General features: G+C 35.9%; 1 protein-coding gene across 1 annotated transcript in view; it reads right to left on the bottom strand.

The window, feature by feature from the left end:
* Nucleotides 1–5,934: 5,934 nt before the first annotated feature.
* Nucleotides 5,935–25,623, bottom strand: part of ZFR (zinc finger RNA binding protein) — a 43,918-nt gene continuing 24,229 nt past the window's right edge. The window contains exons 13-20 of the mRNA XM_070743481.1: nt 25,019–25,224; nt 22,404–22,554; nt 19,054–19,195; nt 14,737–14,834; nt 13,791–13,886; nt 10,559–10,670; nt 10,294–10,391; nt 5,935–7,342 (exon numbers count right to left, since the gene is read on the bottom strand). Coding sequence (XP_070599582.1) covers nt 7,163–7,342; nt 10,294–10,391; nt 10,559–10,670; nt 13,791–13,886; nt 14,737–14,834; nt 19,054–19,195; nt 22,404–22,554; nt 25,019–25,224 — 1,083 coding nt within the window. The 3' untranslated portion in view covers nt 5,935–7,162. The remainder of the gene's footprint in view (nt 7,343–10,293; nt 10,392–10,558; nt 10,671–13,790; nt 13,887–14,736; nt 14,835–19,053; nt 19,196–22,403; nt 22,555–25,018; nt 25,225–25,623) is intronic.

Raw genomic sequence — 25,623 nt, 5'->3', positions numbered from 1 at the left:
TTCAAAGCATACTGGCTTCCTACATTAAACCAGGGATGATCATCCCATTTATTGCTGACACATGGAAAACATTCTTATCTTTGGGACTGGGCTACAATGAAAGTTGTTTCACTAAAGACCAGCTGATTATATCCAAGGTGACTTACCAGAACCACTACAGTAACATTTATTATTTTTTAAATTTCATTTCTGGGTGCTTGTGTGTCAGTGTTAGAAGTTTCTTCAGAATTTGAATGCCTATGGAGATTCTCAATTATCCAGGCCAGGGTTGTCTCAAAGGTGCTTTTCCAAAGGCAACTGAAATTTGTTTCTTTTCCTTGAAAATGTTTCACTTCTCCTCCAAGGAGCTTATTCAGTATCTGGTACCCAGTGAATTAATGTGCACATCTAGTCTTAAGCATAGTTTAACAAATAACCCACAATTGGCTGAGTTTGCAGAAACTTTGCAGCACTTTTGGCCTATGGTAGGGTGTGAATTCCACCACTATTGTCTCCCTCCCTTTGCTTACCCCCGCCCTTAAATGCAACCTTGCAGCAAATTTTAGCTTTCATGACTATGGAGGAAATATTCTAATAATTCTGAAAGTCCATGGAATGATTGGAACAGTTTTTACCAGAAGCTTTTAAAACTATTGCATAATAAGCTCTAAAGGGCTTGAAATAACTATGGTTTCTTGGCAGTAGTAGTGCTCTTTTGAGTCCTTGTACAATTGATTTTCAAATAGCTCAGATGGTAATAGTAATTATAAAACTTGAATAAGGGGTCACTGGGGCTAACTATTAAAATAGTTGAAGTCATTCATCAATATATGTGCAAAAAGCTTTCCCTTTTTAAAAATTCAGGAGTTTGGGGACTTGAAAAATGGTTGCTTGAGGTTTCTAAATCCGGTAACTTCTTTTCTGTCTCAACTGTAGCTTAATAGAAATGCAGTATTTCCTGGAAGAAAACAGTAGCTTTATCTCAACATGGCTTAAATATTAAATGACCCAGCAAGGCCAGTGAAACAGCTGCTTCTAGCTAGATAGCGGCCAGTACACACCATTGTTAAAAGAAAATGTTTTCACTGATATGATTGTTAGATCCAAATGAAAATTGTGTTCTAATTCCACTGGAATGTCCTAAATGTTGAATTATTGCTTGGATAAACAAGCATGCTAACATTTTGTTTGTTCTGTAGTAGAAATAAACAATTCCAGAAGTTTGAACATTGTATAATGGATCATTGATGAAATCTGGTGTTTCCCAGATATTTTGGATTACAACTCTCTTAATTACTGGCTATGCTGACAGGGACTTAAGAGAGATTTAAAGTTTTAAAAGATTTGAAATCTGATTCACATGTTGCCCTAAGCTATGCAGTAATTTATTTGCTTTTAATCTATAGCATTTTATGTGAACCAGTTTCTTCAACAATAAACCAAATAAACCCAGTAGATTTGTAAAAGACACCTATCTTGAATGTGTTTTCTTTTTAAAGCAGAGGAAAAAAAGTACTGTAATCAAGTCAGTCCATATGTATTTAATAAATGTTTGCACCATTATCTCCCAAATTCTAAAATGTTGATAATCCTGTATCTGAGCTCTTTGAAGAAAATGGAAGTGTCATTCAAGTTTTAAAAGTTTGTATCTATGTAAGGTATAATTGCAAGCTTAATCTTCTTTGTGTTTACTGAGAACTCTCATTTCATTCAGTGGAACTTATTCCCAGTCAAGGTTGCATAGAACAGCAATCTACTGTAATTTTAGGCCTTCACATTCAAAACTTCAAGGCTAGTCCTTTTTTTATACACAGTTTGAATATATACGTCACTAGCCAGAGCAATCTACTGATATATATGTGGGAAGCTTTATTCCACACTTTTCAGCAAATAGCAATAAATTTCATTATAACCCAGAGCCAAGCCATTCTTATACATATTTAAATAGTAAATCCAATCTAAGCCCAGATGTACTGGTTTAATTTTTCTTGGAGGCAGGCTATCTGAATTTTTACAGGTACCTGTAGTCCTTAACTTATGATCGCAATTTTAACTGCTAAGTAAGGAGGTTAAGTGAGTAGTTGTTATTATTATTATTATTATTATTATTATTTATTAGATTTGTGTCCAATTGTAAGCAAATGGTGATCACATGACCCCAGGATGCTGCAATTGTTGGGGATATCAGTTGGTTGCTAAGCAGATTTTGATCAGACTATTGAATGCTGATACCAGTTATATAAGAGGACCTGCTGTCATTTTTTCCAGTGCTGTTGTAATTTTTAAAGCCGTAATTTGTAACTAAGATGGTTAAATGTCAGAATAAATGAGAATTGCAAATGTCCAACCACATGAACAGAAGGCAGTTAGATATCCACAATTTTGCCCGCAAGTAAGTGTTCTCCCCAACTTCTGTACCAACAAATACTGTACTCGACACTGCAACCTAAGCAAAAATGTATCAATAAAGATTCTTAGTCATCCTGGTAGAGTTGTCTGGAAGTTGAATCATGACAACTGGTCTTCCTTTTCTTGTTGGTTTACAATAAGCAGCAAAATGTTTCTATCCAACAGGAAAAGAAGTCCAGTTGCCATGACTCAACACCAGAATAAGCATAAATAAATATATTTTGTGCCTAAAGAGCTTTTCACTTAAACTGCAGTGGGATTGGAGGGGGGAAAAAGGAAGTGCAAGAGATAAATGCTAAAAAGCTTTACTTGAACTCAATTTATATATATATATAAATTTTATTTACAGTCAAAGACCATCAATATAATATTAATAATTAAAAGGAAAAAGAACAGGAAACAGGACTTTTGGCTGAGCAACCAAGATTGACCCATTGTAACTTATACAAGAGATGTACATATCTCGGTATGAAGGCAAACATTTGTGAGGAATCCCCACTGCTGCTGCGCAGAATCTGGCCACCTGTGCCGTTATCCTGGCCTGCTCATCCCCAAGCAACCACCGGAGATAAGCAACGTCCGAGCGGCCAGGATATCCCTCAATAAGTGGTAGAATATGCTTTCTCCTAATGTCAGTGTAAAAGGAGCATCTCAGGAGCATGTGTCCCTCAGTCTCCACCTCTCCTGAGCCACAAGGGCAAAATCCTTCAGTGGCTGGAGTTCCCTTGTACTTGCCGTACAAAACGGCGGATGGAAGCACACGGCACAGTACAAGAGCAAATGCCTTTCGATGGCTTGCTGACTCTAGCTGTCCCAGGTATCTTGCAGGAGCCACAACATATCTAGTGGCATCTGGGGCCAGAAACAGCGGAGCTCTATCCAAGTCCTCCTGCCTCTCGATGTCCTCCACCCTTTGTCGCAAGGTCTATCCTGCTAGATCATAGTTCATCTCGAGTATTAAATCTGGGGAGAAGCCTAATTTGTGAAGATTGAACGGAGATTCATCATGAAGAATTAACAGAGCAAGACCTTGCGGAAAAAAATTAAGCTCTAACCACATATTTAGAGAAGCTATACAGATTCTTGCTACGACTTTTGTCAGTCCAGTCTCCAGGCGCAGAAGTGCGTTTGAGACCCAACGTGGCATCTGGAGAATTGCTGTAATAAATTTGGATTGAACTAATTCTAGTGGTGTAAAGTGTAAAGCTGAAGCTGGCGGTCCCAGCAAGGACCCGTAAAGAAGCTGAGCTAGCGACTTAGCCTTAAGAAGCTTGATAGTAGCAGGAACATAACCTCCCTTTGTGCGGAAAAAAATGAGAATGGAGCTCGCTGATCTTTGGCCCAAGGCAGCTGCATATTCTCCATGTGCTTTCCTTGAGCCATTGGCCTGAAAGACCACCCCCAGGTTTTTAAAGGTGGTTACCTGCTCTATTTTGTGCCCATCAAGATACCATGAGTAAATTTTTGGCCTTTTTGCAAAGGCCATGATCTTTGTTTTTTCATAATTTATACTCAGGTTATTGTTATTACAGTACTGAAGAAGGGCTCGCAAAGCTCTTTTAAGGCCTACTGGCATCCTGGAGAGGATCACAGTGTCATCTGCATAGAGCAAAAGGGCAGTTTCGGTCGCCTATTTTGGTGTGGTGGTGATTTGGTTTGTTCAACCATTTTGCCATATCATTTATGTAAAAGTTGAAAAGTAGGGGGGCCAGGATGCACCCGTTTAACCCCTTTCAGTTTTAACTGGCTTTGATAGGGACTCAATTTATACATAAGCTCTACCAAGCTGAAAAAAATTAAATTGATATGAAAACTCCCCTCTTCTCTATAATCTTTAATTAACAGACAATAAAAGGAATGGTACAAGGCAGGCAAGATTCTAATTAGCATTGGCACATATTTCCCCTACTCTCTAGTAAGCCGTTATTCAATTTTTTGTGTATATACCAGCAAATTGGTTATTTGGCTTTATTTGTTAAGAGATGGTGTGCTAATGCTTGGCTCAGAAATTTCATTCTCTCAAACCACCTACCCAAAGGACAAATGTACTGTACAGGCAGCTAGTCCTTCCTTCATTGGAATGAATTTCATCTATGGAAAGTATTTGCACATATGCCCTGCTTTGATGGAAAGATTCCTCATTTTTGGACTCATTTTTTTAAACTGGAGACAATCTAAAGTTGCTGTTTTTAAAGAGAATTTTCCTATTAAGAAACAGAAATTGAAGTATCAGCACTGAAAAATCCACTTGCACATCACCAGACATATGCCCCTAATTTATTTTGATATCTTATGTGTAATATATGCTGCTCAAAAAAATGAAGAGGACACTCAAATAACACATTCTAGATCTGAATGAATGAAATATTCTCGTTGAATACTTTGTTCTGTACAAAGTTGAATGTGCACAGCATGTGAAATTGATGGTCAATCAGTGTTGCTTCCTAATTGGACAGTTTGATTTCACAGAAGTTTGATTTATTTGGCAGTTATATTGTGTTGTTTAAGTGTTCCCTTTATTTTTTAAGCAGTGCATTTTTGTCTACATATTAAGATGCAAAATATAATTGTAAACAATATATTTCACCATTCAAGGAAGTTCAATTCCCCTTATTCCCAGATATGTATCTGAAGAACCATTTACTACTTATAGTATTTTAGGTATTTTTTCCAGATAGTTTCAGTAAAATGTCTGGAAATTTAACCCCCAAAGTATATGTAAGCGAGGGAGAAATTCGTACCAGTTGATGATTTTATTTACAGTGTTTCCTCGATTTTCGTGGGTTTGAACTTTGCGAAGTCTATATTACGGTTTTTCAAAAATATTAATTAAAAAATATTCCGCGGTTTCCCCCCTATATCACGGTTTTTCCTGCCCGATGACATCATGCCATCGCCAAACTTTCGTCCACCTTTAATGAATATTTCTTTAATAAACTTTAATAAATAAACATGGTGAGTAATAATCTAAATGATTGCTAAGGAAATGGGAAATTGTAATTTAGGGGTTTAAAGAGTTATGGGAAGGCTTGTGATACTGTTCATAGTAAAAAATAGTGTACAGTATTTACTTCCGCATCTCTACTTCGCGGAAATTCGACTTTCGCGGGCGGTCTCGGAACGCATCCCCCATGAAAATTGAGGGAACACTGTGCTCCTATTAAAGTATATTTTGTCTTTCTTCCAAGAGCTCAATGCAATGAACATGGCACCTCTTCCTCCAAAGTCCTTTCTCTTAATGCTATACTAGGCATCATCCTTCATAAAAATAATTTTAAAATAAACATTAACTCAAGGCCTAGCAACATTCAAACATTTTGAAAGGTTAAGAATTTTACAATCTGATTAATTGGAATAGAAAGCTTAATGTACTTTACTGAAATTAGAATGATTCACAATGTCATGTTCATCAGGGCATCTTTAGGAACATTATGAATATTGCTAAATTGTAGGAATATTATGAATATTGCTAAACTGATATATCTAAATGAATGAAACTAATAGAGGTATTTATCCTGAATGTATAATCAATAGTACATCACTTAGTACACTATTTTTACTCTTTATTTGTGTATTTAACTGTAGTGTAACAAATCACACCTGTGAACCAAAGCATACATCAACAGGCAGCTGTAGACTGAATTACACCACTGCTATAATATTAGCTGTTTGAAGGAGACGTAAGCATACATTATGGCCGCAAATAATTTCCTGCTATTTTTCCTTTATAGCATAGCCTTCAATTTACGTAAGATACTGTTATCTTCAATTTTAGGCGTAAATGAAAATCACAGTATAATTTCATACAAAAACAGCAAAGGACCCCTTTCACAGGCACTGATATGGCAAACAATTATTTTTAATTCAGAGCTAATGGTATTATTATCATACTTATAAAGCTCTCCAGAAATAGCCAAACTCTACCCAAACAGGAAAAACTGTCCTCTTGTTTACAGTTTCTGCAACATTTCAGAAAATTATTTTTTGGCCTTGCTATGTGAAAGTCAACTGAACAAAGCTCTAGACATGAGGCCTAAAACAATACTTTAAAAAGCCATTCTATTAAAAAAAAAATCATGCAATTTTTAATCAATTGCTAAAATTGTTTTTCATACTGCATACATTTTGCCTTTATACTGCTAATGTGTAACTAACAACAAACCTGATTAGAATAACACAAATCTGTCTTAATTACACCATTATATCACTAGATAGACAAATGCCATGGAATTGGCAAAAACATTAAATTGAAAGCACTTAAATAGCAGGCTAAGAGATTGTTAATGTTTCACATTAAGGAGAAACAGTCCTGCAGCCCCACTTTACAAAAAAGTGTTCTGCTATAAAATATTACGTAAGGAGGAGCTGTATTTACCATTCGTACAAAGCAACTTACGAGTGTGAAAGTTAAGTACAAATTCTAAACGTATTTGCAAATACACAAAGCAACTGAAACACATTAACAATGTACAGTACAATTTAAGTGCACAGTGACCAGTTAACATAAAGAACATAAATCAAGAGTTATATTTTAGAACCCAAAGAAAGGAAGCAGGCTAAAAACAAACCAAAAATTGATATACAGTTTTCATTAGTAATCTTTTTCTATCATAATTAAGTCTGCACATCCTTTAAAATGGTGTGAATACAGCACAAAAGTATTTGTAACCTTTGAGGGCAGTTGTACTTGAACAGATATTAAGAATTATTTTTACAACAAATGGCTTCCGTTTTCACTGCGTTGTGTTAACCAATGCACACACAAACTTCTTGCTTAAAAGTTATCATAGTCTTTCTTGTCTTTTTTCCCCTCAGCTTCAAATCCATCAACTCCATCACTGTCCCTTCTCCTTTTTCGATTGCTGTGAATATTGAAACGCTGGTTCATCTGGGGCAAAGGATCCATTCCTAGAACTTTGTGGATCTGACGGAATGCAAGAAGTCTCAGCGCAAACTGGTAGCAGAAGGAAGGAAAAGGGAAATTTTAGATAGATTGAATTTCAACTTCATGAGAATAGATGCAGGTTAATTTTAAGAAATAGTTTCCAGCAGCAAAAATCCTATTTAACACATTTTTTTCAGTACAAGGATTGGGTTAGTTACCTGGAACTCCAGTCACCTGTGAATTATGTAAGTTATGCATTTCTACACACTTGGAAATTGCTAGTTTACAGAATAATTTGGTGTGCAGACTTTTTGCTGTATTTGATTACCATGGAATTCCAAACTATGAGAAGCTCAAGTGGCATTTTGTGATATCTATGTTATACTCAGTCTTGAATGCAGAGGTCTTGGATGTGAACTCTCCATGCTGATATGGATATATCAGTGCTGAGAGCATTGATTTTTTAAAAAAAAAATATGCCACAATAATATTTGAGATGGCAATGGTCTAACTGATGATCTTCCTAGAGATATTAAAGTACCTATGAAAAAAGCAATAAAGAAAAAAATAAGAGGAAACTAGTTTTCAAGATAATTTTTCCCAAGGAAGAAATTAGATGCTTAGAAATGATGGTATGATATGGTAAGAATTTAATCTAGAATTTAAAATGATAAATTTGCAAAATGCTCCAGAAAACCTAAACAATAGAAACCACATAGATCTTAAAAGTGAGCCATGAGATCCCAAAATTAATTAATTAATTGGATTTATATGCCGCCCCTCTGCGAGGAAATGTATGATATAGATAAACATAAGAGTTGAATCATGGTTATTTGGAGCCTTAAGGCTGATATCTGTAAACCTGCTATGTTTTTTTGTCTAAACAATGCCAATATCTGGTTAAAATATCTTGATATGAGATGTTAAAACTTCTTCTAGCTGAATATTTAGAGCCGAGGTGGTGCAGCAGCTAGAGTGCAGTACTGCAGACCACTAAAGCTGATCGTAGATTTGTATGTCAGCGGTTCAAATCTCATCACCGGCTCAAGGTTGACTCAGCCTTCCATCCTTCCAAGGTGGGTTAAACAAGGACCCAGATTGTGGGGGCGATATGCTGGTTCTGTTAAAAAGTGCTATTGCTAACATGTTGTAAGCCGCCCTAAGTCTAAGGAGAAGGGCTGCATAAAAAAATGAATAAATAAACAAACAAACAAACAAACAAGCATTTGATACTTTGGTCAAAATGTGAGTGGGATGAAAATTTGTTATAGAAAGCATTTAAAGCTCGTAAAAGATAGTCGGGATAACTACATTATTATCAAGTTCAAAGACTGGCTTGAACCCCATTACAGAATGAAATAGAATGCATTACAATTTGAGATTACAAGATATACATCATCTCAGGAAATGCAAGTCTAAATTACTGAGACAAAGACAGAGATCTTTGCCCAAATAGGACTTATGAAGGGAGATAAGAAGGTATTATGGAATAATAGATCTTAAGGCAAGCCTATTTCAGTTCTCTTTTTCCGAGATTGATTTCTGTATATGAGGTGAAGCTGAGGTCAACTGAGGAATATGAGCTAAAAAGGCCATCAATAACAGCATTTGTGTATTGGGGTGGGAGAAGGACATGATGGAGAAGAATTAGAGATCTGGAATCAGGAAAGTGACAGGCCTTTATCCATCTTTTCTTTCTTTCTTTCTCTCTTTCTGTCTTGCATGGAATTAGGTTGGCAGACCACTAAGAAGGCTTTGAACCCCTATTAAGTGATTCCCCCCCCCCCCCAGTGCCTATAATGGTGATGCAGGGTCCAATGCTCTATGGGCAATGGGGGTATGAAAGAAGCTAAAATGACACAAATGCCTTGGAAACTGATACGTTTAAAAGCTGCTCCCAGGAAGTGGGAGAGTCTGGTTAAGCCAACTATGCTCTTCATATCAAATAGAAAAAGCATTTGTTATGCCCCAATGCCAGCATTTGCAAAATGGGTCCTGAGAGTAATAAGACTGAAAGATGGATCTTGAGTAACTTGTGTCTTTATGATGAGTTTTTCAGAACAGTTAAGAGAAGGGGGGGAGGGGGGAGATCCAGGAAAATCAAATCAACCAATACTATGTTAGTTAAAAGGGGGGGGGGGAGTTTCACAATGGAAGTCATGCTAAATTGTATGGCACTGGGAGGTGAGTGGGGCAAACAGGATACCAGCCAGTTATTTCTGTAAGTTCTAGAAGATTCTGGATTGAGAATTGAGAGAGACACATTGCCCAATGTACATGAATCATAGGACACCATGGTGGACCTAGCAGGTGTTTAAGTATACTGCTCAAAAAAATAAAGGGAACACTCAAATAACACATCCTAGATCTGAATGAATGAAATATTCTCATTGAATACTTTGTTCTGTACAAAGTTGAATATGCACAAAAGCATGTGAAATTGATTGTCAATCAGTGTTGCTTCCTAAGTAGACAGTTTGATTTCACATAAGTTTGATTTACTTGAAGTTATATTGTGTGGTTTAAGTGTTCCCTTTATTTTTTTTGAGCAGTGTTTTTGGTACCTATGTTATAAGCATAATGAGGCAAGCAGGTACCAGCTTAATCTCCTACTCAACGTTTCCTTTTTACTCATCTACTATTGTTTGCTTAGTGACATCATTTTTAAAAGTCAAGGGCAATAATTTATAAATAAAATTTTAGCACATGAACAGGACAATTAGGGAATATTAGAGCTGTAAATTAGACAGGAAAGTTTAAAAAAACACCCCATAAACAATGCAGTAGCAAACTCTTTGATGCCATAGACAAGAGAACTGTATGGAAGTGTCCATGAAATCAATACGAATTGAGCCTGATTCAAAGAAAACTTAAATAAATTACCAAGTTATATTAAAAAAACATATTCAATTTACTTAAAAACAAGTGTTAAATACTACTAATACAACTGATTTTCAGCTCAAATTATACTGTTGGTTTGTTTATCTTCAAAATGTTCATAATTCACAACATTAAATTACCTGTGCACTTGAAGTAATGTCTTCTCTTTGTTGATCTGTCATTAAAGCCAGGGTATCAAAAGGATCCTTTTCACAAGGATCGAGAAGACCAGGACCACCTACAAGAAACAGGATATACCAGAAATATTATTTCATACTTAACTAAAATCTAAAAAAAGAATATGTTAAAGAGTCCCTTTGAATAGTAAGGGCAGTATAAATTTAGTAAATAATCAGCAAAACAAATTATCAAGAAATTATTGATTTGGAGTATCAATCAACTTGCCTTTTAGGATAATTCCTGAAGATATACACTCAAATACTCTTCTCAATGCATCTCCAGGGCTTTGTGGTCCAGTAGCACTGCTAATTGCCTTTTCTACTAATAATTCCATTGCCTAAATAAATAAGCAAAAATAAGCCATTGCCTTATTAATGTATTACTGTGGAAGTTCCTTCTGGTTTTGTGTACCAGAGTTCACTAATAATAGATTAAAGTCTTTCCCTGGGAAAGGAAATGATAACATTCCATTCATGACTAAACCTATGATACCAACTATACCAAGAATATTGCTTCAGGAGAAGGTAAGTAAAAAGAAAGCCACTTTGAGAGACCAACAGACTGAACAGTGGTGATGGTGTGACATTTTACTAGGTGGAAAAGTGTGGTGGAATTTCCAGCTAGACTAGTGTGTGTGTGAGTGAAGAGAATAGAGTCCTTGTCCTAGAGAATATGGCACATCCCCCAGAATCACTGAAGCCTCAGATGACTGTTCACAAGGTAATGCAGTCAATCTGGTGAAGTTATTGCACCATAGGCAACTAACAATATATGTTCTGCTTGAGACTATTCATTAGGGGTGCTGGTTATTTGCACCTGAGAGAAAGACTCTGCTATTGCTTGAGAAGGTGTCTGTATGATTCTATTTATTATTCTAAACTTATGGAAACTTTTAGTAACTAATATTCCAATATATATTAAGAATGTGAGGAATACAAGCTGGCTGAATTTTAGGAATTGGGAATTATCTCTAATGCTCCTTTTCTAATAAATTTATTCAACAAAAATGAATATGTCAACTTTAGTTCATGTACTGAGGTAAGTTCAAGAGGCTGGTGTGTGAAGAGCGCTGCAAATACTGCTGTCTTCCTTGCAGAACGTACTATAAAATGCATCTTATAAGAAAGCCTTGTGCATCATATGTCTTACATAGTCACAAAGATAATGCTGAATAAGGGAAACAAATCTAGCCAGCAAGGCTTGCTGGGTCCTTTATGAATAAATCTTATGGCACAAGTCAGATACTCATGGGTTTTTTTTCCTAGAAGGGAGTCAGCTATTGAATGGAGTAGAGTCTGGGTCATAGAATTATAGTATCTCTCTGAAAAACGAATTTGTGTTCTCTAATTGCATGGAACTAATAGTTCTAAAATCCTCTTAGATAAGGCAACTGCTTCCAGAAAAAAGATCATCTTGGAAAACAACCATGGAAGACGTTTTACAAATGGAAATACAAGTAGTTACAACCGATCAGTCAGTGACCAAAGTTGCAATGTTGTTGAATGAGGAAGACTTACAACTGAGCCTTAGAGTTCTAACCAATGCAGTGTTCCTGTGAGCATGATCTGGGATCTCTGTGCCTGGCTCACAATTATGTCGCAGTGGACCATTGTCATGGGATTGCAGATTTCAAACATTTCCTGTTGACTTCCCACAAGCAAAACCAATGGGAAATCTGATAGGAAGTTGGAAACCTCTGATTTTTTTGTCTGCCTGTGCATGCCAACAGCATCCCTACATCCCACCTCTCCCCACAGCATCTCCCCATAACATTCAGTTTCAGTCTACCATAAAGAAAACTTTTACCTTCCTGTGCAATTGTACTGTCATGTTTTATTTTTGTTTTTACTAATTCTACCTTTCCCCTAAATTTCTCAGCATTACCATCTAAAATGCACAGCTTGTAATAAATATATGTTAAAAGTATTGAGTGAATTGGCTTTTGCTTTTCTAGAAATATTTCCTTTTGCTGTGGTATAATAGATAATACTTTTGTATTTATTTTTACTGAACTATAAATAATACAGTATCGGGTAACTAATAAGATACACAAGAAAGAAAAAATGTAGACAATATAAAACAGAACCTACAAATAGAAAAACCACATGTATGGAAAATATACTGTATTATAGTGTATTGCTATTGAGGTAAATTATAAAATCTATCCAAAATTGATTAAATTGTGGTTCCTCTTTCTGATGTCTCATTATTTTAACTTTTTCTGTAATATTTTTTGTGATGGGGCAGTTGAAGGGTTAGGGTTAAACTACATCTTAAATGTTATGTTATCTAGAATTTTCCAAAATTTTACAATTATTATTTTGGCTGCTAAAATTAAATAGAAAAATTCTTTATTTTTAAGCTTAAGGTTTGATCCTGTAAACAAATTCAGTAAATCCAACTCTGGGGAACATTTCATTCTTTGTTTAATGATGTTAACTATTTCCACAAAATCTTACGTCTAAAAGTTTTATCACATGATCACCACCATCAATCAGAAATAACCCTTTTAATGATCTCTCCAATATTTGGAAGAATAATTTTTACACGTATGTGGCAATCTAATGGAAGTCAAATGGCAATGATTTATCATCTTGCAGTTCTTATACTGAAACTAGGTGAATTCACCCAATTTCCACAGTATCTACTATCTCCTGTATGAGATTACTAAAATCAGGATTCCAAACTTCCTTTAAACCACATGGTGGATCTTCTAGCTAATTGTAATATAACAGTTACATGTGTGAGACTGTTGCTTTTAGTTGCTCTAAATAGGGAAATATTGAAATGTTGATATTACTGTTACTGAAGATCTAATATTTCTATTGCTCGAAAGAGATTTGACTTAATACCAAAAGACCCATGGTAATTTATCACATTTGTTGCTTTATTGAGAAGTTTCCTATTATTAAAAATCTTTTATATTCTATTCTCTTTTATACTCTATTCTAAAATAGAGTATGGAATTCTATTCTATAATATTTTATACTCTATTCTAAAATATTTCATTTTAGCTATCCATGGTCATCCTGATCTATGTATGTTATCAAAGGAGTTAACAAAATAATGAATCTTCAGTTTAATAGCCTTCTGAGGAAATATGTGCCTCTGTGTTAGAGTTTAATGTCTGTTAAATAGCAATGGGATTTTATATGTGCATAAAGAGTCATGTATATAACGAACATTAAAGGTAAAGACATTGTTCAAACTATCTGCCATATAATGAACTTCATCTTGCTTTTGGCAAAGTTTGTATTGCTGGAAATTCAGTTTTGTTTTGTTTTTAATTCAAAGTCCACTAAATGAAGGTATATAAAATCAAAGCTCTATTGCAATGTAGCTTCTGAAGGAAATCAATGCCTGAGAAACTAAATAATGCCTCTTGTAGGAAATATATCAATGCAAATATGATGCGTAACTTGTGATAAAATGCTCATGATTTTAAAATACTACTTACCCAGCTTGGAAAATCAGACCAAGTTGGCACTCGCTGACAGAGATCACGAAGAATACGTATGATAATGACACAGGACTGCAGACCATTAGCTCTAGCCTTGAGAGCAATACAAAATCAAGTTAATCAATCCCAGCACCAATAGAAAAAGAGGCCTCTTAGAAAAGCTAAAATGCCACTGTTCAATGGAAGCTCAAAAACAGAAAATAAATAAGTCATTTGGAGACATTCCAGGAGCTGCCATTTACAGAAGCATTTTAGACCATGGTTAGTCAAGGTGCACAGGTTACATTACAAGTCAAGGTGCACAGGCTACATTACAAGTCTAATATGCCTTGAATTCCTGCACACTTTGACCTAAGATTTATTTTTAACAGCAAGTACAAATACCTTCCTATAATAGAAATACAAAAAGTAAAGAGCTAACAAGTAGAGAGAATGAAAGGCTGTGGGAATCTGTTTGGTTTCTTACTTGTGCCTTTGCTGAAGTGCAAAGTCACAGAACCAAATAGTTTCTCACCTTTTATTCCCTACACTTAATGAGCTTAAAAAAAATAAAAAAGTAAAAGTCTTACACCTAAAACACAAAGCTTTAAACACACATTCTGTTATTTAAAGCAAAGTTACTCTGCAGCCTTATGGAATACTGTACATAACAGATACCAAACATACAATTCCCCCAGAGCGAGCCAAATATTCAACCTCGCTATCTGTTCAGAAAAACAAGTTGACATCAAATTGGCAAGAACTGAACAAACAGTTCTTCTGTACAAATCTTCAAAGATGATTTCCCCCCATCTAGCCATTTTATTTTATATAGGTATACATATATTCACTATGGGCAACCTGGATTTCACCCCCCTTTTTGGTGTAGTTTAACTTCCAACTGAACAACTGAACTACTCTCTCTCATAAGGCTACAAGAAGAAAGTAAAATGATGTTCCGAACCTGGAACCACTTAGCGTGGCGTAGAGCAGCCAGAGCGTCAAGGCATTTTTGCCTGTCCAAGACGTCCGGTGGGTCTTTCACCATACCCGAAGTTACATCTAAAATGGATTGAATTGGCAAAATGCAGTGAGGAATGGGTGTTTGACCAGGTGAGCAAGACAGTTCCTTAAAATAGCTTCCATGTCACACATGCCATTTATTTTGAAGTCCCTATCTCCAATGTGTATATCATCAACAATATTCCTTGAAGTGTGTGTCATTTAGTCCAATATGAAAAATAGCCAAGAGAGTAACAAAATGTTAGCTCTCAATCTTATATTTTTACACTCATCTACTTGTGAAAAACTGTCTACTGGGAAAATGATTCCCCCCTAAAATTAACACGTTGAAGGAAGTATGGTTGGACACAGTGCACCAGCACGGGAAACACAAGACAGAAGGAACACAAAAATCCACTTGAATGAAGTAAAAGTTACAACAAACTGTGAGCAAAATCGATCTGGAAATTCTCCTGTGCAGGCTTCACTGAACTGAATGGGCATTTGTACAGACTTCCCATTCATTTTAATGAAACCTGTGCAGGAAATGTTCCCAGTGAATCGTGCTCTGTGTTTGTTGAGATAACTAAAAATGACCACATGCTACCTTGAAACATAGTCCCAGTTAAAAGTGAAATTCTCAAGTACCCCGAAGGTACTACAATATCTCACATTAAGTAAGGACAAAGATTGTTATAGAACAATCAAGGCTATTTAATTTTATAGAGTTGAAAGAAATGGGATGTACTGTACAAACATTTAAGCCAGGAGCATCTGAACATTTTCATATTTCTTGCTCAGTTTTGGACTAATAGTATTGTAATGTATGCCATATATATATATATATTGGGATGGATATATATCCATCCCAATTCATCTAGAAAGATACCAAGAGAAAACTAGAAAGATTTCAGAGAAGAAAAAGGTGCAGAAAACCCAAAACCATAAAGACCAAAAAGTTTGCCAATTGCGTCTAAACATGTGGCAGGTATAATTTTATATCAATTTTAAGTAACTGTGATTTTGAAACTACGACTTAGTGACGGATTTTTATTTTTGCTAAAGTGAGCTTGCTGTTACAATAAACATTAAATGTGCCACAAGACACAACTGAACATTAAAATGTAACCTAATGTAAGCAAAAATACTAGTAACAGCAAATCAAACACTCAACACACCAAGGAAAGAATGTAAAGCCAAGGAATTAACAGATCAGGCTTGACAGTCATCATCAATGAAGACAGGAAGAGAAACAGCTCAAGAGGAAATGTCAAGCTTGAAATTATGTTATACTTGATCTAGGTAAAGAATATTTCTATTTTATAAAGAACAATGTGTCTGCAGAAATCCTCATCAATGTTTTTCCATGGGATTTACTGGGTTTATATTCTGTCGTTTACTGGCTATCCCTATACAAGCAAAGATTGATATGTACTAATCAGAGATTTAAAATCAAGTGAAAGAAGGCATTAAGATGATAGATGCTGTCAAGTGAAAGGCAAAAGAAATTTAAAGGTAAAAGAATAAACTGAGGCCAAAGTCATTATTATTATTTGGTAAGGTACTTTAAAGATTTATAGCAATGAATATTGTCAATGTAGGCAGTTTATTCTACTTTATATAGCTTATATATAGCTTGTAATTATGACTTCAGTTACTTTTTTGCTGAAGTCTTAAATAATTATTTTTAAATATTTAAAAATGAACACTAGTATTTCTAAAACTTTATGTAAATAAGTAGAAATAATGATTATTCATAACCATATATAATCAATGACCAAGATAAAATATATGATTCAGCTCTATTAAAATTAGTTAGGATCTTGCCATAATTGACCTCAGTGTAAGATAAATAATATATATTCATAAATCAGTTCTGAAACTTGAATCACCAAAAGATGCCAAAGCAGCTACAGAAATTAGGATGACATCTAGGCTGGATATCTATAAAAGCAGCTTTCCTATATGTGGATTTTTGCATCTGTTTTAAGATTCCAAATGGATTAACCCCTTAAATTCTAGTCCTTAATCAGTGAATTACACATTAGCCATCATTTTTAAAGTGATTGCTTTTCTGTATTCTGTATATAAGGGGTTAATCTTCAGTAAGACATGCTGTGTCCACACTATTTCATTATTAAAATGTTAACAGGTAGATCATGCTCTTTCAATTCCAGGTATGTATTAAGTATTACCCAGTCAACTATTTCAACACTAGTGTGAACACTGCGTAATTCCAGAGAGAAAGACAAGGACAAGAAGGAAAAAAAACCAACACAAAAGTAACAGTAAATGCTAGGACTATGCAACCAAACACCCTCATTGTTCAAATATGGCAGGTGTGACACTGAGCTTTAAAAACCTTGGTCAAAAATCCTTCCGATGTCTTGGTAGCAATCCCTGACAGGATTCAATTGTCTCTGTTAGAAGGCTTTGGATGGGGACTAACAAAGCTAAGGATAAAAAACAAACATAAAAACAGAAATATTTTGCTGAAGAAACACATTCTGCAGCTGTTTCGAGCATTTTTAGTATTATATCCAGTGCAAATTCAATAAAATTGACTGTTGAATGCACAAAACTGCAAAGCAAAATTCCTATACAATTTAACAGTTTTGTGTTACCTTCTCCTTCTTTCATCTCCCTCTTCAGTTTGTAACTGAATAGGATCACACAGGATTAAAGATATCATTTATTAAACAAGAATACATTAAATATTGGACTCTTCCAACAAAGCCTTCCTTGTCACCTGAATTCAACTCCCAAAGCCATCAACCTTTTTAAGACACGGAGCATTAGCTGGAGTAAAAAAATATATATTTTGCAACAAATAAGCAACAAACTTTACCAACTCTTGTTTATTGCAAATCTGCTTTTAAGTATCATCATTTAGACATTTCAAACTTTTTTGCATATCTGTTTAAAGCTGCTCAGTGTCTTGAGGAAATTATTCAAAATAAAAGCTTTGCTTTCTTCAAGGTAATATTTAGCAAGTGAATTAAACTTAGAATAGCAACTATAATTCAAATCTGGATCAGATAAAAATAGAGCTTTGTTTTCTTTTAAGACAGAGAGCAATGTGTGCAGAATTCAAATGCTCTAGTGAAAAAAAAAACTTAAAAAATGATGTTATTTTTATAAACAATATTTTCGATGGTAATCTTTATATGCCACATATGATTATATTTACACGTAACTATAAAAAATTCAACTCATGGCAATCAGGCAAACTTTTTTTCTCTTTGCATGTAATGTTTCTATTGCATATAAAGCATTTAATTAAAATGTACACTAATGTTCAGCCATTTTTTTCAAAAAGCTTTTGGATAAAGTTTTCTTAAATTATACTTTTTAAATGCATAATGTTATGAATTCATTCTATGGCTGCATTTATTCAACCTATCTCTGGCTCCTACCAAGAATTTTAACAAAGTCAACAATAAAACTTTTAAAAATATTTTATACATTTCTAGACAATAATGTAACTGTGAAAATGCTTATTTTGCAGATGTAAGAAAAAGAAAATAAAGTTCACTTTATCTGACCCAATATAGAGCCAACACATTGCAGACATTAAACTATCATGCTTTGCTGGCTTTAAAACATCTGTAGCTTTCAAAGGATAACAGAAGTGATCCTAAAGGAACGCTGCTGGCACAGTAGGACTGCAGAAATTATAAATCCATACTGCTTTTCAAAGCTCCAGTATCTACTTTACCTGATCTCAGGTACCTCCTTTATACTATAAACACACTGCATGTGTACTGTTCGGTTAAAACACTGATCAACACCAGGAGCTCCATACTCTAGATCAAAAATCAACCTCAAAAAACTGGAAAAAAATACACACTTTGCTCCAAGCAAAGTCATAAGTGTTTTTAAATTAAAAATAAATTATGCAATTAGACATTAAATACAGCAACCCATATATTAGATAACAAAACTGATCTAAAGTCAGAGACACAATATGATTTCTAATGCAATTTCTTTTTACAGAAGAACTATTTCTTCATGATGGGCTTATAATACTTGCAACAAAATGTTTATTTTTCCAGTGAAATTAAAAAAATAAAATAAAGTTAACCTTTTCCAGAAATCTGAGGTTGTTAATTACAGTAAATAAAATAAGAATGAAGGTATTTTTTAAAAATACACTCTTGCAAAAGTTGCCCATTACTGAATTGAATGTGTATCACATGCCAGCATGTTGCCTTCCAGGACTGAATGCAATCTTAGAATAATATTAATAAAATTGAATTTTTTTTAACAGATTTCGAACCTCCATCCCTCATGTTCTCTTCCCGAATCACTGGTGATGTCAAAGTTATCGTCACTTGCATTTTTGGTTCCACACATGAATTCAAAATGATTGCTGCTTCTTGCCCAGCACATTTTATTTCATATTTCTCAGGGCTGATTACCTACAGGAAGGAAAAACATTAAAACCTTTTCATAAATTAGAGAAGTACTGTTTTCCCCCTCTTGATTTATTGTTTGGTTTTATGTTGTATGCTGCTCAGTCACATCTTTTGAATGGGGCAGTCTTACAAATAATAAGTGAACATAAAATAAAAACCAAGACAATGAGCAGCTGGAAAATTCAGTACTTGGGGAAATTATCTTATAGCATATTCTATATATCGCACACACACGAGTGGGAAAGGTTTGCTGGTTTTTGTACTGTTGATAGAATAATTAATCATTAATTTTGAAGCTACCCAAAATCACCATGTATGAGTTGGGCAGCCATATAAATGTGCTATAAATAATATCCCCCCCCCCCCCCCGAGACTGTTCTATGGCTTCAAGTATACTAGAACTCACTGATTTGAACCCTAGGTTCTGCATAGGATCCAAGTACCTGTGATGTACAAAATGGTACCACAACCTGGGCTCTAGTTGGGAGTTGCAATCAGAAAATATTTGGAGAGCACCCAACTGGAAGAGGATAGTCTGTTGTATTAGATTGCAATGTTCCCTCTATTATCGTATTCTCTCTCTCTCTCACACACACACATATACACACTATAGTCAAACCAATACAACTGGGCAAGATCAAGGAAGCAAGAATTATACAGATTTCAGTAAGCTACTCTATATTTTATGCTAGTCTGGGAAAAATATTAAATTTTGGAAACTCTCATGAGCATTTCCCACTTCCATTTATAGTAAATTTATTCAAGGCAAATCCCTTTGAATGATTAAAATGTTTCTTTTCAGCATTTTTTCCATCTTGGACTAAACTGCTATTTAGGACATAAGCTGTTAAATATTTTGGTTGTTATTTCATGATTGTTTACATTGATTGTATTTTCCATTCCTTTTCCAGGCTCCCCACAACCTCACATATTTAATTTATTTATTTGATTTATATAGCCACCCACCTCAGATATAAATAAACAGAATACCTAATACAGTGGTACCTCGTGATACGAACCCCTCGCCATATGAACAATCCGAGATACGAACCCGGGGTTTGGAAATTTTTTGCCTCTTCTTCCGAACTTTTTCCGTCGTACGAACCCGCTGCCCGAACGCCAAACCCGGAAGTTCGGCAAAAGTTCGGGTTTGGGTGGCCGCCGAGAAGCCCTGTCGCTCGGCTGTCGTTTTTTGAAACAGACGGGGGTCTTCTTGGCGTCCTCCCAAACCCGAACTTTTGCCGAACTTCCGGGTTCGGCGTTCAGGAGGCCGCCGAGAAGCCCCGCCGCCCAGCTGTCACCTTTTGAAACAGCCGGGGGGCTTCTTGCCGTTCTCCCAAATGCCGAACCCGGAAGTTCGGCAAAAGTTTGGGGTCGGCATTCGCGGAGCTGTCGGACCGGTCGGGAGGCTGGAAAGGAGGTGGGGAATCACCTCCCTTCCAGCCTCCCGACCGGCCCGACAGCTCCGAGGCTCTTTTGAAAAGCTAACAGCCGGGCGGCGGGGCTTCTCAGCGTCCTCCTGAACCCGAACGCTGACCCCGAACGTTTGCCAAATGCCCCTAACCTCAGAGGGGATTTTGAGTTGTTTGTTTTTGGAACCTATCCAGGCAAAACCTTTAATTTCTGTTTTGGTTTGGCCTTCAGTTTGTTTCACTTTTGGTTATCAATTTGGTCACAAGCCCCATTATGCTAAGCTGGGGTTTAGCTAGAAACCTGAAATGGAACTGTTGAAGAAACATATTGAATAAAGCACTGTACACCAATCCGTGAGTGGGGGCAGCACAGAAATCTGCAAATGGTGATTAACGTGACAGTGGGATACTGCAATCTTTATAAACGTGCCTGGTTACAAATACCCAAATTGCAATAGCAAACACTTATACAGTATATCGCTTCACAGTGCTTTACAGCCCTCTCTAAGTGGTTTACAGTGTCAGTCTATTGCCCCCAACAATCTGGGTCCTCATGTTACCGACTTTGGAAGAATGGAAGTCTGAATCAACCTTGAACCGGTAGAATCAAATCTATTGGCGGTTTGGCAGAATTAGCTTGCAATATGCATTCTTACCACTGTGCCATCACAGCGATCACCTGGTTTATAGGTATGATGTGACAGCCAGAACGGAGGACCATTCATAAGTACCACTTGTCAGCATTATCACACTCACATTGAATGGATTTTCAGTTAACAAGTGCTACCTCTAGCTTGACCAAACACCCTGACACTGTAATAATACATGTGGTTCAGTTGTTAAAAATTTCCTATTTCTCATGTTTGTTACAGCTTATTAGCATATTCTCCCTTTTGGACTGACACAATTTGTTCTAATTTCTATTTAATGTAATAAAGTCAATCCATTCCAAATGTAATAATCCATCAGAATAAAGATGAGCTCCACACGATTCCCTATAGAGAGAACTGTGTTGCTTCCTATCTTCAAAGAAGAAATATTAATTGGACTATAAATAATTCACTTTTTTTTTGCTTTTTAACCTTGGACTCCCTCAAATTTTAAAGCAGCAACATAAACTTATATTTTAAACCTATTTGAAGGTTTATCATGCATTTGCTTCAAATATATACACTGAAACACATTCAGCATATTAAAGATATAATTGTTGATAAAATATGGAGTAAATAATTCCCTTTAATACTCAACTCGGGTATTTTTAACCTTACAAGAATGTAGCATTACTTCAAAATAAAATACTTATGGATATTAAGTTATAAATTGTAAAAAATATATATCCCTTTTTCCAGGATCTATGAAATGTTGAAGGTAGCACTGGAGATAGGATGATGGTGGAAAAAGAAGAGGAAAAATTAGATATTAGGCTAGAAGTGGCTATTGGTGTTCTTAAGATTCTATATATTTATAGTATAATGGAAAGTAGATGATCACTTCAATGTTAAAAAAATATCCCAAAGTACATGTATATGTCTTCTCATTCAAAAGGAGAGTGAAAGGAAATTGAAAAACACTTTCCAGTTGCCACTTTCTAGAATGTTGGATTATTTGTACCTTCTACTCCAACAAACACTACAGATCTTGCTGGACATAGCTGCTGTTCTGCTATAACAGCTTCTGTTTGAAAATTACAGTAGCTCATAATTAATTTACCTGCTTTAAAATAAATGAAAGGGATTTCATTTACTGTGACAATCTTCAATCTTTATAAAAGTGTAAACTAAAGCTAACATCATACATACGGCAAGTTGCTTCGGTAGATTTTCAGCAATGCGACTCAATAAACTTTTAGTTGGTTTCTCAGCGCAGAGCAAGACAAGATTGACATTTCGGTCCCCCCGAAGAAGCAAACCTTTAGCCAATACTCCTACTCGTAGGACTCCTTTCAAAGCTCTGTTAAAAAAATTAAGCGTCCATTAGAAGCAAAATATAACTGATTTTCACTGTCATTCTTGTTTAAGAAAGTATTCAAATAGCAATAAATGTCCAATAGCTATCATATTTTTTGATCAGGGCAAGTAACATTTTTTGCATTGTATTTTATGTGATATGCTAAGAGCCACATTCTAAAATTGGACATGGCAGAGAATAGTGAGCAAGATTAAGAGATGTGGAAAAGAAAAAACACAAAGACATCAATTACTGAATGCATTAAATAACTTTAAAATAAATGTTTAGGAATAAGAATTCCAGATAGAAGGCACTATAGACAATATAATACTCATATTTTTGCTCACAGGTATATTGTTTCTTAAAACCGAAGATAATGTTGAGAATCATAAGTAACAAATGCAACTTATTTTACCAAGAAATAGGACGTTTGAAAAAGTGAAGAAAATACAATATTTCAAAATAATTCTAAAATGTACCTATTGTGTTAATCCATCCTAAATTGCTTTCATCCTAAATATTTAATTCATCAATTATTTTTTGCTTTCAATTTGTTATTTCTTTCAATTAATTCTTGAAAATATTATACAATATTTTTGTTTCAAGATGGAATGCTGATGAAATTTAGCCCTATGTGAGCAGCAACTCCCCTTTGAAGCTATTCAAATTGTTGGATTGTATTATACTACACGGCAGTACATTCCATAATTTAACTATATGCTGTATGAAACAATACCTTTATTTTTCTGATACAAAATGCTTAACTTTGGAACTAAGTGGAATCAATCAATAAAGAGCTGAATGACAAGGGAGGTATTTTTGGCATTGTTCTTCTACATTAGCCTGATGACAAAACATTGAGCAAGGAGAGGTATGCCAAACTGTTTTTAGATTGCAAATATCTCCTGTACTGCTGGGATAGCTTTTTATCTGATCAAGAAGAAAACCGCAGATGAAGGACAAGGAGGTCCTTCCTGGTGGTTTATCCAAGAAAAAAAAAGTTCCACTAGCATTAGCCCTTGTGTTATCACAGCAACTGGAACAGGAATTTTTTGTTGTTAAGTGATGAGGTTGTAAAGCATGATGTCACACGACTACATTGCTTAGCTCTAGAATTGCGCTTGCTGCTGTTATTAACCCCTGGGACCAAGCTGTAAGCATTTAGTAAATAAGTCCTCCCAGATAAAACACACAGGAAACATGACTGGATGAGCTAATTCCACCGTATTGTATGGTTACATTAACAGGAAGTCTGGAGGTAACACTTTCCCATCATCATTTTAACCGCTTGATCAATTAGGGCAGATCCTTTTTAATATTTTTTCTCTGACCATTAAGCCACTGTGGCTCAATCCCATCCGTTCCCCTTGCCATCCACACATTTCATTATACAAAAGTCCTAGGCAAAAAGGCTAATAGGAAAATTGGGTGCATGGGTGGGTGGAGTGCCATGGACAGGTGTGTGGGTGTGTGTGTATACCACAGGGTGATCAGGGATAATACAAATAAGCATTCTGGAAGATGGAGAATTTCTAACTTCCTTCTAGCTTCCCCATTGGGAACATTGGTTGTAATTATAAGCATAGCAATCTCTATCTGGATTGTACTCATGTGAGTGTAGTTGGTGCTGCAACAGCTGCAATGTCATAGATCAGCCATAATTTCCCTTTGGTCAGTGCTGTCATAATTTTAAATGGTCACTGAATAGTCCTAACCTACACTGTTGTGGCCCGCCAGGGGTGGAAGATTCAGACAATGAAGAGGTTGGGGAGGCACATGGGCCAGTCCTGGAGTCTGGGGAAGGCTCTGATGAGTACTGTGTTTGAGGCAGAGATGGAGCCAGGGCCACGATCAGCTACCTTCAGAGTTGGAGATAAGTTGGGCTGAAGAACACCTGGAGCCTGTTCCCCATGTGTGCATGTGCAGAGTTCTCAGGAGAAGGGAGCAAAAGCACAAGGTGATGCTGAATGGCCCCCTGCTACAGGAAATAAATAGGAGGGAAAGGGGAGTGGTGTTCGCAGGAGACAATTTCGTGTGGAGATTGAATTATCTGAGTTGTGCCTCAGAGACTCCTTGCCAAGTATTGCCTTGTTGCGTCAAGAAGCTGTCGGCCTGACAAATATCCAAGGACAGATAAAATCTGTGTTTGCAACTCACCCTTGAAGGACTCTTTACCAGGACTCTGCTGGATGTGAATAAGAATTCACATTAGCCAAATAAAAAGGTTTTTTTTTCCCAGGACAAGGAGTCTGTTTCATGATTTGGTGAAGGCTAGGTCACAACATACCTTGACCACAGAAGCCAAGATGTTTAGGCACAACCCTTGAAATTAACAGTAGACAAGAATCAGGACAATAGGCTCAGGATAAGAACTATATTGTGCTCTCAAGTAGAAAAGTGGTTCTATGGCAGCTTTCAAAGTAAAAGAAATGAGATATAACTGAATGACTAAGAAAAAAAACCAGACCTGTCTTTATTGACTTCTTTTTTATCATCTCCTTCCTTTGTCTTGTTTTTCTCATTATCAGTCATGTTATCTGACACAAGTTTCAAAGCACGTTCAGTGATAGAAACTATCTTTTGGACTGCCTGGAGTTCCTCCTCAGTCGGATAGATAGCTGCATGTTTTGTCATCACGTAACGGTCATCGGAGGAGTCAGGTCGACGTAATGGCTACAAAGAGAAGTAAATTCTTAAGTTCAGTTAGTTTCCCAAATAGTTGTAGTTTTCTACTACTGAGTATCTGCTATTCATATTTTGGAGTGAAAGACTCAGTTTGGCATCGGCCTAGAAACTGAGTTCTAGTCCTATTTCTGTTAGGAATAACCATTGAAAAATATGACAAAAATATAATATATCTAATGTTACATAGTCTGACTGCAGCAAGGCTAGCTTTTGCCCCAAAATGGAAAAATAAAGACACTCCCACAGATAAAGAAGTCTTCTACAAAATGCTATCATGTGCTGAAATGGACAGACTTGTTGTGGTTGGCTCTGGCTCAGCTCCTGCCCCAAGGAATGTGGAGGTGGATGTTGGGGAAACATCCACATGCCACAGGCCTGTTTTGCTCC

Source organism: Erythrolamprus reginae, chromosome 2 (assembly GCF_031021105.1).
Source record: "Erythrolamprus reginae isolate rEryReg1 chromosome 2, rEryReg1.hap1, whole genome shotgun sequence".
NCBI classification, from domain to species: Eukaryota; Metazoa; Chordata; class Lepidosauria; order Squamata; family Dipsadidae; genus Erythrolamprus; species Erythrolamprus reginae.
This window is presented reverse-complemented; position numbering and strand designations above follow the sequence as displayed.